The sequence below is a fragment of the Zootoca vivipara genome, chromosome 7 (assembly GCF_965207765.1).
Source record: "Zootoca vivipara chromosome 7, rZooViv2.hap1.1, whole genome shotgun sequence".
NCBI lineage: Eukaryota > Metazoa > Chordata > Lepidosauria > Squamata > Lacertidae > Zootoca > Zootoca vivipara.
Window position 1 is genome coordinate 57,439,071 of NC_142590.1, and position 13,379 is coordinate 57,452,449.

General features: G+C 40.9%; 1 protein-coding gene across 1 annotated transcript in view; it reads left to right on the forward strand.

The window, feature by feature from the left end:
- Positions 1 to 13,379, forward strand: part of LOC118088521 (complement receptor type 1) — a 147,776-nt gene that overhangs the window by 100,827 nt on the left and 33,570 nt on the right. Inside the window, exons 46-48 of the mRNA XM_088673598.1 lie at positions 836 to 1,232; positions 10,257 to 10,436; positions 12,856 to 13,047. Coding sequence (XP_088529724.1) covers positions 836 to 1,232; positions 10,257 to 10,436; positions 12,856 to 13,047 — 769 coding nt within the window. The remainder of the gene's footprint in view (positions 1 to 835; positions 1,233 to 10,256; positions 10,437 to 12,855; positions 13,048 to 13,379) is intronic.

Here is a 13,379-nt window from a genome sequence, read left to right on the forward strand (position 1 = left end):
TGAAAGGTCAGAAATAAAAAATTGTTATAAATAAAATTAAATTTAAAAATTATGTATTTTGTTCTTAATTCACAGCCAACTTGCATTTGACATAATTGACTTATTGCAGCAGGTACTGAAATTCTTTGACGGTTGTGGCTGTTTTCATTAAACAGCTGTATGTATCATAAATGGAGCCTACGTCTGCAAGAGAAGTTTGGCTTGGAAAAGTTTCAGAGATTTCACTGGTCTACTCAATGAAGTCACTCTACAGATGTGGACAGTAGTAGGAAAGATGTTTGACTTGGAATGATGCAGTCTTCCCTTTATGAAGTGATAGTCTTGATCAACATCTTGATCAATACTAAACTCTGGACATATAAAACTACTTTGTACAGATATATACATTTCTGTGGGCGTTTGTTGCTGCTTGAAAGTCACACCCTATCTCCTTTCCCTTCCTCCCCCATAACAAACAATCTGTGAGGTGAGTGGGGCTGAGAGACTTCAGAGAACTGTGACTAGCCCAAGGTCACCCAGCAGCTGCATGTGGAGGAGCAGAGACGCGAACCGGTTCACCAGATTAGGAGTCCACTGCTCTTAACCACTACCGTACACCACACTGGCTGTCCAGTGTGTGGCTGTCTAAATTTAGGCGATTTTCACACACACACACACAAATTTGCAAAAAAAAAAGCTAAACAACTTTGGGCAAAACTAAACAAACAAAAAACTGCAACAACCTTTGTGTCCGGATTTTCTCGGCTTTACTGTAGCCTGGGAAGCAGGGGGGCGGAGCAAAGGGGGCGCAGCCCTTAGCCAAACCGCCCACCTCTCCTATCCCACCCAATCGTAGCGCGTTCTCGGGCGGGGGCGGCGCCTCCTACCGCGCCCAACTCCCAGCACGAGCTCGCCTCCCTCCCGCCTGCCCGCATGCGCAGTCCTGATACCCGGCATTCGACCGCCACTTATAAAATATGTAACAAGGGACCCGGAAACCTACTTCCTCTCTGTAAATGGAAAGGCCGGTAACGTAGCGCGAGCTGAGGGCAGCGTTCGGCACGCGCCTCGCCACCGCCACGCGGTTCCTGTCCAACGTTCTTCCCCGCCTCCCCCCTCCCGCATGCGCAATGAGGGACTCTCCGCGCCGCCGCCTCAGCTCAGCGTTATGCTGCTGCTGTTTTGGGGGTTTCTACGGACTTGCCGGCTCTTGGCGATGTCGATGCTGTTGCTGCTGCCTCAGGAACTGGTGGGTGAGTACGAGGAAGGCAGTCGACGGAGCCTCTAGCGGCCTCTCTCCCTTCGCTTTGCCTCCCCTCACGCCCGCTCGTGCTTCGAGAGGCTTCGCAAAGCGGGGCATGATGTGGGCTAGAGGCCGCCCGCGAGGAGGCGTCGAGTCCCGGCTCCTCAGCCGCGCGGCAGTTGCGCGCCTCTCCCGCCCAGGATTCGCGGCGGGCGGCAGGTGAGATGCGAGGCCGCCGCAGGGACCTCTTTCGCGGCGGCACCAAGGGATCTCTCGGAGCTTTTCGCATGCTCTGCATCACAAGCTGATAGGCGCTGTTCAGGCACATATAAAATAACTTATTAAATACTACTCCGCGTGAAGTTGGAACGAGCTTGCGTCTGCCTTGTTTTATTTTAGTCCCTTTTAGCCTGTTGTACGCATTTGAGTGATGTGTTTTATGTGCTTTCTATTTTGTTTCATTCGTACTGGTCGTTTGATTGCAACAATAAATATTCGATTCGATTCAGATGTCCTCTGGGGCAGCCATTCCAGCTGAGAGGCAGAACTCGCTCCATGCGCTCTTCTGTGACCAGCCAGCTCCACCAGGCCTCCCCTCTCCTGTCACCTAGGGGCAGCTATTCCAGCAAGCTTCTTCCGTGGGAAAGATAGGAAGCAGGGCTGCTTTGCTGGAAGCCCAGCTCCATCGGGCACCACCTGCCCCAGAACTGTTTTCGCTGGTCAGTTCTACGGCTCTAACCATGAAACTAATACAAAAAGCTGCACAAACACTATGCAATAGAATGAAAGATCATTATACCCCTATCTATCTACCCTGTGTCTCCTCTCTTCCTCCCCCACCGCATAATGCATACGACAACAGTGTCTCATACCGAAGGTAAATGAATTGTGAAAAAGATTCTATGAATTGAAAGTGCGTGGAGACACACTGTACTTTCTTTCTTTCACTATAAAATCTTTAATAAAAACTAATTTTAAAAAGATTATAGGAAGATCTCTCCCCAAGTTTTGATTTTGATTTTCCTCGTCCTTTCCTGGTCCTTTCCCCTTGTGTGATGTGCTTTTTTAGATCAGTATAGTACCCGACCCCTGACTTTTGAGAAGGTTTTCCTGGGTTAAAAAGTAGCCTTATACGCAGGGATATACAGTATGTGAAGAGAAGATAAGTCTTTTCACAAAGACTAATTTCGGCTATACTTATCAGTGAGAAGTTAATCCAATTTCAAAATGGTTAATGTTTGTAATGTGGTTATAACCTGCTTCTGGTTCTTCAGTATAACCCTATATACATATGTAAGTTCTATTCATTCTCCGAGGCTGCAAGTTTTTGCAGAGCTCTGTTCCATTGAACAGAGTATGTCCTCTGCATAAACATGTAAAACTGTCATACACACTCTGCTTTGGTGTTGATCTTGTCATGTTGGATTTGCTTCACACATTGATGCTCCTGCATCTCTGTTGGAGGAAAAAATGTGTACTGCATCACTTTTTTATTGGAGGAAAAATGTGTACAGCACTATATACTGGACCAGAATAGGCTAATCTTAATTTTTCAATTCTCTAGTGACCTCCTGTTTAGATCACAGTGGTACCTCTAGTTAAGAACTTAATTCGTTCCGGAGGTCCGTTCTTAACTTGAAACTGTTCTTAACCTGAAGCACCACTTTAGCTAATGGGGCCTCCTGCTGTTGCTGCCGCGCTGCCAGAACACGATTTCTGTTCTCATCCAGAAGCAAAGTTCTTAACCTGAGGTAGTATTTCTGAGTTAGCGGAGTTTGTAACCTGAAGCGTTTGTAACCCGAGGTACCAATGTACTTTAATGAACTCTTGTGGGGCTGCAGCTAGTGTAAAAGATGGCCACAGCTACTGCAGAATGCACTTGCTATTCTGGTAAGTGGTGCAACCCAATGTGCCCAAGTGTCTTGAAACGCCACACTGGCTCCCAGTGAGTTACCAAGCCCGATTCAAGGTTTTAGTACAGTGGTACCTTGGTTTATGGACGCAATTGGTTCCGGGGAGCCGGTCACTCCCCAAGCAGTCCGTAAATGAAGCACCTCTTCTGTGCGTGTGCGAAGCGCCGATAGGAGCAGGTATACAACTTTGGGGTACTTCTGGATCCATTGCTGTTGCTTGGGGCTCAGGTGGTGGCGGTGGTGTGGAGTGCCTTCCATCAGCTTTGGCTGGTGGCCCAGCTGTATCCCTATCTCAACAGGGATAGCCTAACCTCTGTTCTGGTAACCTCTAGGTTAGATTATTGCATTGCATTATAAATGGGGATTTCCTCTGAAGACCGTTCAGAAACTTCATTTGGTGCAGAATCAGCTGCCAGCTTGCTCACCAGGGAAAGATGATTTGAGCATATAACACCAATGCTGTCCCAAATGTACTGGTGGCCAATTAGTTTCAAAGTATTGGTTTTGACCTATAAAGCCTTAAATGCCTCAGGGCTGCTGTGCCTCAAGGACCAGACCCTGCATTCATAACTTGAGGCCCTTCTTCATATGCCCCCTCTGCAAGAGGCCCAGGTGGTGGCTCTCCATTTGTGGAATGCTCTCCCCAGGGAGGCTCACCTCGTGCTATCATTATATATCCTTTGGCACCAGGCAGTAGCATTCCTCTATAACCAGATCCTTGGCTTTTAACTATCTGTGGCCCTTTAAAAGTGGACAGGAAGTTTTAAATGTTTACCCCTCTTGGTTTTAATGTATTTATTTAGGTTTTTTTGTTTCTATGTTCACTTGGTTGCAGGGTGGATTTGATTTAAATCAAACTGATTTAAATCACTAGTCAGTAAGGCTTGATTTAAATCATAGTTTTCTACATAAAGACTAATTCTTGCTGGTATAACTTTAATATGCAAGTAGATGAAGATTTTTAGAATAACTTTTCATATTAGTTTTTTTACCCCCAGTTTAATAGGTTAATCATTCATATTTGGACAACTTTTCTGTTGTACTTAGGAAGGAGAAAAATAATCATTACCTTAATAATAACAATTTAAATAGATTTATTCAACTGAAACAATAACATTACAGCATATGATATTTGCTTAAACAAACATCCATGCTTGTTAACTAATTTGGCTAAACAAAAACAATATATATATATATATTAAGAAACTTAGACTGTCAGCCCAGCCTACACATGAAAAACTTAAATACTGTCCACTCCAAACAATCAGAAAACTATTGTTTCTATTCTATTCACTGAACTTCTTGAAAGTTAGCACTGAAGGGGTTGATTCTGTATTCATAGGTTTGTAGAACAATAATATTAAGGTCTTTTTTCTCAACTCTGTTCATGTTATAACATTTTTGCTGTGAAGAAGAGGCATGTGATCTCTGCTGAGTCAAATTCAGTTTTGAGAACTGCAAAAGTAAACCAAGCAAGCATCACTATCACCATTATTGTTCATTACGGTCCTGGAGGTATTGCTGAATAGACTGAGAGAAACTCCAAAGATTAAAGGAATTAAGTTGGGTGCAAAAGAATTTAAGTTAAAAGCCTTTGCAGATGATTTGGTCTTAACTTTGGAAAACCCTAGCGAAAGTGTTGCAGAAGCATTGGAAGAAATTGACAAATTTGAACAGTTGGCTGGGTTTAAGTTGAATAGAAGGAAAACAAAAATGGTGGTTAAGAATTTAAGCAAAGAAGGAAAAGAGGAAATTCAACAAAAATATGGCATTGAAGTGGCTAAAAAAGTAAAATATTTGGGGATTTGGATGACAGCAAAGAATATTAATTTATTTAATGACAATTATGAACCAGTGTGGAAGGAGATAAAGAAAGATCTAGAGATATGGAACAGAATGAAGTTGTCATTTATGGGACGAATAGCTGCTATTAAGATGAATGTGTTGCCCAAGGTGTTATTCTTGTTTCAAACAATTCCTATAATAAAAGGGACAGGTCAATTCAAAGAATGGCAGAAACTTATCAAGATTTGTCTGGCAGGGGAAGAAGCCAAGAATAAGATTCAAGTTATTGACTGATAGGAAAGAAAGAGGTGGATTCTCCATGCCAGACTTACGGTTATATTATGAAGCTTCCTGTCTCTGTTGGATAAGAGAATGGATAACACTGGAAAACACGGATTTGTTAGACCTAGAAGGTCACGACAACAGATTTGGATGGCATGCCTATCTATGGTATGAAAAGATTAAAACACACAAAGGTTTTTCAAATCATGTGATAAGGTCATTATTTGAAGTTTGGGAAATAAATAAGATGCTGTTAGAGACCAAAACGCCTTGGTGGATCTTACCAGTAGAGGTGCTGACAGTTAAAAAGTTAAATATGGAGAGGAGGAGGGCCACTTATGAAGAAATGTTGATAAAGTCAGATAGAGGTTGGAAATTAAAACCATTTGAAGAAATTAAGGAGGCTTTGACTGGATGGTTACAATATCAGGTGAATAATGTTTTGACAAAAGATAAGTGTCATGGATGGCTGGGGTTGGCTACTCCCGAGTAAGCACTCCACACATCGCCTGGATTTTCCGAGTTTTATTGTGCATGCTATATACAGTGCTGAGATGTCTCAAATCATATTCAAAAAATCCAACACCCCCTCCCAGTCTATTGTCTAAATACTGAACATCTGCATCTTACTCATATCTTCCCAGATTTAGGTGCTTGCACAAATCACTATGTTTCTGAAAAGTTAGAGGCTTGGTTTGACCATCAGCTACGTTATCTTCTGTGGGACAGTACTTTAACTGTATCAGATTTCTCTTAGATTGTTGGCAAACATTTTGGAAACGTATATCCATGTGTTTTGTTCTGGATTTAAAATTTCTGGTATTGGCCAAAGATATACAGGGTTGACAGTCTTCCCAGACCGTAATGGGTAACTCACACGTTCCTTGAACATCATTAACCAAACTAATATAATATTCTAGCTCTCTACATAATTCCGAAAGAGCACAAAACTCAGCTTCGGTAGAAGACAAAGTTATTAGACCTTGCTTCCTTGATTTCCATCCTATCAAGGAGTCTCCGAATTTGATGACCAGACCTGATACTGATTTTTGGTCAAGTTTGTCAAGTTTGCCCAGTCACTATCAACAAAACAACTAATTTGTTCAGTTCCAGAAGATGATAGCTTTAGGCAAAAATATGTGGTTCCTTTTAAATAACGGAAAATACATTTTACTCCAACCCAATCATGTTTCTTTGGTTCAGAAACTGATCTACTGAGTATACCAACTGCATATGCTAAATCCGGCCTACTCCACATGGATAAATATAATAAGCTTCCTATAGCAGACTGATATAACTCAGGACTTTCAAACTTTACATCATTTTCAGATTGAGCACTTTTTATAAAATCTACTTCCATAGGTGTCCGTACACTTTTATACTCAGACATGTTAAATCTTTGTAGTAGTAGCTGAATTTTACTTGTTTGATTTAACAGAAAACTTCCATCCTCAATTCTTGTGATTTGTACTCCTAGGTACTCATGTATTTTCCCTAGGTTTTTGTAGCTGTTTTGCAAAAGTTTGAATTTGAGCTTCAGTTTCAGCTACGTAAATCATATCATCAACAAAAACCGAAACTAGTTCTTTTTTATTATTTGAACCTCTTACATACAAACAATTGTCAGCCACACAACCTTTAAATCCCAAGCTTTCAAGCACATTATTTAGAAAAAATATTCCAATTTCTAGCGGATTGTTTTAGGCCGTAAATGGACTTATGCAACCGGTAAACTTGTCTAGGTTTTCCTTCTTTAAACCCTAAAGGTTGTTGCATATAAATTTCTTCTTCCAATGGTGAATTTAAATAGGCTGTGTCAACATCAAAATGGTTGACCTTTAGACCTCTTTGTGCTGCATAGACTGAGTTTAGAAAACTCAGCAATGGCCAGAGGATTGGAGAAGATCAATCTACATCCCAATTCCAAAGAAAGGCAGTGCCAAAGAATGCTCCAACTACCACACAATTGCGCTCATTTCACACGCTAGCAAGGTTATGCTTAAAATTCTACAAGGCAGGCTTAAGCAGTATGTGGACCGAGAACTCCCAGAAGTGCAAGCTGGATTTCGAAGGGGCAGAGGAACCAGAGACCAAATAGCAAACATGCGCTGGATTATGGAGAAAGCTAGAGAGTTCCAGAAAAACGTCTACTTCTGCTTCATTGACTATGCAAAAGCCTTTGACTGTGTCGACCACAACAAACTATGGCAAGTTCTTAAAGAAATGGGAGTGCCTGATGACCTCATCTGTCTCCTGAGAAATCTCTATGTGGGACAAGAAGCTACAGTTAGAACTGGATATGGAACAACTGATTGGTTCAAAATTGGGAAAGGAGTACGACAAGGCTGTACATTGTCTCCCTGCTTATTTAACTTATATGCAGAATTCATTATGCGAAAGGCTGGACTAGATGAATCCCAAGCTGGAATTAAGATTGCCGGAAGAAATATCAACAATCTCAGATATGCAGATGACACAACCTTGATGGCAGAAAGTGAGGAGGAATTAAAGAACCTTTTAATGAGGGTGAAAGAGGAGAGCGCAAAATATGGTCTGAAGCTCAACATAATAAAAAAAAACCAAGATCATGGCCACTGGTCCCATCACCTCCTGGCATATAGAAGGGGAAGAAATGGAGGCAGTGAGAGATTTTACCTTCTTGGTCTCCTTGATCACTGCAGATGGTGACAGCAGTCACGAAATTAAAAGACGCCTGCTTCTTGGGAGAAAAGCAATGACAAACCTAGACAGCATCTTAAAAAGCAGAGACATCACCTTGCCTACAAAGGTCCGTATAGTTAAAGCTATGGTTTTCCCAGTAGTGATGTATGGAAGTGAGAGCTGGACCATAAAGAAGGCTGATCGCCGAAGAATTGATGCTTTTGAATTATGGTGCTGGATGAGACTCTTGAGAGTCCCATGGACTGCAAGAAGATCAAACCTATCCACCCTGAAGGAAATCCGCCCTGAGTGCTCACTGGAAGGACAGATCGTGAAGCTGAGGCTCCAATACTTTGGCCACCTAGTGAGAAGAGAAGGGGACGACAGAGGATGAGATGGTTTGACAGTGTTCTCCTTTCCACCCTCTGTTGAAGCTGGCTCCGCCCCTGCTTCCCTGCATCCCAACTGCAGTAGCGGCTCCAGGATCCTGCTAGAGCCTTGGCACCTCCTTCCCCTCTTCTCTCTCTCCTGAGGCTCCAGGATCCTGCTGGAGCCCTGGAACCTCCTTCCTGCCTTGCTGCTTTCTGTCCCGTCTTGCCAGCTTGTGCATGTCTCTCTGACAATAAGAAATTAGGATTTGAAAAAAAGGTCCAAATTTCAAATAGAATTGTTGGGAGGCAGAGTAAAGTTATTGTCAAAGATGTATAATTTGTTGCTTGAATGGTGTACAAAAGATGAGTTGACGAAATATGTGATGATAAGATGGGCAAGAGATTTTTGGTATAATATTGAATATGATGCATGGTTGAAATTATGGAATGAAACATTGAAATTCATTGCATGTACCGCCTTGAAAGAAAATGTTATGAAAATGATGTAGAGATGGTATTTAACACCAGCTAAATTAGCAAAAATGTATAAAACAAGTAGTAAAAAGTGCTGGAAATGTCAAGAGAAAGATAGTGAATTCTATCATATCATGCAAAAAGGTGAAAAGATACTGGGAAATGATATATAATGAATTGAAAAAGATGTTCAGATACACCTTTCCCAAAAAACCTGAAGCTTTTCTATTGGGTATAATGGGAGGGGAAATTGCTAAAGAAGATAAGAGATTGTTTATGTATGCTACAACCGCGGCAAGAACTTTATTGGCCCAAAAATGGAAACTACAGGACTTGCTGACAGTTGAGGAGTGGAGGACGAAGATGATGGACTATGCAGAATTAGCCAAGTTGACCCACGGGATCCGATACCAGGGGGAAACAAGGTTCCAAAAAGAATGGAGTAAATCCGTTGAATACATGGAGAGAAACTGTAGAAGTTTAAGGACACTTGCAGGACTAAAATAAATCCTACGAACTGACTTTGAATAAGTAGGTAAAAAAAACTGCGGGATAAGAGTGGAAAAACAAAGCCGAAGGATGGGAGGGAGGGAAATCTTGAATTTAATTTCAAATAATAGTGTTGTAGCATTAGATGCTTGCCACCCTGGACTGCTTTGGGAGGTAATACAGTTTTTAAATACTGTAACCAAATAAATGTGTGAGAAATGCACAAAAATCTGTTTTGATGAGGGGGGGATTTAGTAATTAGACCTAGTTTCCAGCGTGCATATATGGGTTGAACATTGCCTTCTGTTATTTATGTTTGTGTTTTCCTGTGTGACTTATTTGATCCTCCTTTTTGTCTTTTCTTTGCTGCCCCTCCCCATATACAATTTGATGTCAAGTCATATTCTTCATCGATTTACCACAATGCAGATCTTCTCCTTAGTTACCTTGGCAAAAACCTCTGGTCTTCCGTGTAAGGGAAAGCCTGGGCAAAATACATCTTTAAAAGATGTTTGAAGCACCTGATGGTTGTTGCTTCTCGTATGGCAGGAGGAAGAACATTTCATAGCACAAGGGCAATGGTGGAGAAACCTGATTTTATTGGTATTTGTCACTCCACCCAGTTTTGTCTCTGGCCCTGCCTGCTATTAGCATTTGGTCTTGAAAGGTTTTTCAAAAGGGAATGTGGCCTTGAAAGCTGAATACGGTTCCCTACCCCTTCCCTAGAGGGGCATTCTGGCCAGAATTCTGAACTTGGAAATGTATAAGAATTTATAAGAGAGCATCATTTCACTGCTAGTATCATGAGTTTGCACAAGAGAAGATTCAGAAAGGCTCAGTTTTAAATTTCAAAGAGTACATAGTATAAAACACTTTCACATGTGTATTTTCAATTGTTCTTTCATATCTTAGTTATAATAATTTGCTTTTTTAAAAATACTTACTGGTATTTTTATTACTTATGTTTTATTACATTAACTATCAGAACAAATATGGTGAAATAGTGAACAATGTTTTTAGTTCAAAAGACTTAACATCTTTAACTATTGTGTTTTAAAGGGGACCGAAAAAGGTGTAAAATTGAGAAGTTACCAGTGTTTTCCTTTTCTGAGATCATCCATGAAATACCTGGTTATGCTGAATATGGATGCAAAAAAGGTTTTGCCAGATTCCCTTCAAAACCAAATATGATTCATTGCATTGATGGAAACTGGACACCATTGGAAGACCCCTGTGGTGGTGTGTTGTAATTTTTGTTGTTCATATAAAGTTGCTGTAATGTTATAAACTCAAGAAAAGTTGAACATCTTCTATTTTGTGGTTGTGATTATATTCTATAATACTTTAACAGATTAGAGATCTGAGCCAAAACTAACAAAATGAGTTTCAGTGGAGACATATGTAAGGCTCTACACTTAGCCAGGAATAACCAGATTCTCAAATATAAGATGAGGGATACTTGGCTTGTCAGCAATGTGAAAAGAATCTAGGGGTATTAATAGACCATAGGCTTAATGAGCCAACAGTGCAATGCATCAGCAAAAAAGCTAATGCTGTTCTTGGCAACAGAAGTATAGTGTCGAGATCAGGGAAGTCATAGTATCACTATTCTGCCTTGGTCAGACCACATCTGCAGAACTTTGTTCAGTCATGGGCACCACAGTTGAAGAAGGGTATTTCAAGCTGGAACATGTGCAGTTGAAGGCGACCAAGATGACCAAGGGTCTGGAAACACAGTCTTATGAGGAATGGTTGAGGGAGTTACCAGTAGTTGTGCTTAGTATGGAAAAGAGGAGACTGAAAAGTGATATGACAGACATCTTCAAATATCTTAAGGGCTGTCACATGGAAGATGTTTTAGAATGTTTACTAGAATCCAGTAAGCCTCATGACCCTGCACAGGTACTGTTGGTACCCATCACTTTCCTGTTGTATTTGCTATGAGTTTCCAACCTTTTTTAAAACAAGAACAAGAACTTCAATTTCATCTTCTTCCATTCTTTTTCCATGAGTCGGTAGCTTTCCCCTGTAAATTCACTCCAAATCATATGCAGAATCCTTTCTCTTCAACTCTATCTCTGCCAGCTCAGGATGTCTCTTAGTCTCTCCATCCATGACTTCATTCCACTCCTCCAACATTAATTGCTGTAATATGCCAACAGTCAATGGGGTGTCCAACAATGCATTTGCCATACGGAATGGTCTTAGTCATATTAGCAGCTCAGTCTCTACCTTAAAATCTCCAGTGGCTCTACCTTAAGAGCTTCAGTCTCCCGTCTTCACCTGAAGGTCTTCACAGGATTCCTTATTGGGAAGATTTCTAGCAATTGGGATACCATTTAGCCATTTAAAAATTTCTAAGTTGCAAATAATTAAAACATGCATTTTGTTTTGCTTTCAGTCTTTTGGTAATCATCTCTTCTTCAGCCAGCAGTTAGCTCACAATCCAGATGTAAATCTCAAATGGCAGACTGATAACATCTCAGCCGTAATTTAAGCTTCTTGGTCCGCGCATGGAAAGCTGCTTTTTCAGAGCACCTGAGATTAATCCCTTGTTCATTGAGTGAATTTGACTGCCAAGATTTACAGCTTGGCTATCACAAATCACAACAAGCTGTTAACAGGAGGCGTTGACTTCACCATTTCCTTCCCCAGACATCTAGGAAAGCCTCTGTTATGATGATCTAGCATAGCAAAAATTGGATCAGACATGTTATGTGGAGTTTCATACTTCATCTCAAACAGCAGGATATGTTCTGCTAATGCCATTTTATTCTGCATTTGTAGGCCTTGTTAGCACAGTTCAAATGTCGAATAAGTTTCTTTTAGACCTCTTAAAGGTGTGCCAGGAAGCCTCCAGCAGAAGGAACTGAATATGAAGCAGGGGTGGCTGAATGTGGTCTGGATCATGGGTTTATTGTTCTTGGCAAATTCCAGAAATGGCCAAAGCATTGGATTCCTTGACAGAAAGGCAGTATATTCAGGCAGTAAAACAAAAAACAAACAAACAAAAAAGATGAAGATGAAGGCTTTGGGCTCGAAGGGATGGCATGGCAAGGGAGCTAAGTGATGAAGGTATTGGAGCTACAGTATCCTATGGCCTGTCACTCATTCTATTTTTCCCCCCCAGCAGTCAGGTCAACAGCTGCAGCCTATTTTTTTTTAATTGAGATAAATGGAATATACTTTCCTTATGCCAGTTCTGTCATCTAGATTTCCCCAGTTTCAAGCAGAAAATTTCACATTTAAGCTGTATTCCTGTACACACTTTAATTCTGAGTAAATATCAGCACCAGTTGGCAGAGTGACAGCAGTTACCTGACCTTCCATGACCAGCATTGCTGCACAAAACCAGGAGTGGGAGGAGGCTGGTGTGCTACAAATGCACCAACAACCAACCTGGTGCTTTTAGTGGTGTTTTCACCATGCTGACCCCACTATCGTGGCTGGTAAACATGCACAGATTGTGGTCTTAATCTTTCAGTTCATTAAACTCCATAGATTGCTATGTCAGCTTGTTTTTTTTGTGATAAAACAGGAAAGCAGGCAGGATGCAGGCAGTCTGTTAACAGTGGTGAATCTTCTAACATTCTTACGTTTGCATCATTCTAGTTTCTAACATGGTGTCATAAGTTGTTATATTGCTTTTTGTTTGCAGAAGTCTGCCCCTTTCCACCAAAGCAAACTAGAGCTAAACTAAAAGATGAGTTTGGAACATCAGTATTGTTTCCTGTTGGGATGGTAGTACACTATGTATGTAAGGCAGGATTTGAACAAGTTCCTGGCATCTTGAATACTATTACCTGTGGTAGAAATCTGAAGTGGTCACCGCTTGCAAAGTTCTGTAAAGGTACATCATCTTTTGCTTTTGATTTATTATAATGATTTGCAGATATTTATGAACAAAGACAAACCAGAATTTGTTTTTAAAAAGATAAAGTCCCCAGAACATGCAGGTCCTTGGATATTATTAAGATGAAATGTTTTTTTGTTTTGGCCACAAAAACATATTAGTGGTTTGGTGAACAGGGAAATTAAAAAGTAGCCATATGACTCAGTTTGAAACATGTTTTAACTAGGGAATGTAAATGCTGCAGCTGTTTGACTTGATACATTTACATTTAACCCTTCCTTCAAAGAGCTCAGATATCATATGGTATGTATTTTTCTAAAGACATTGTT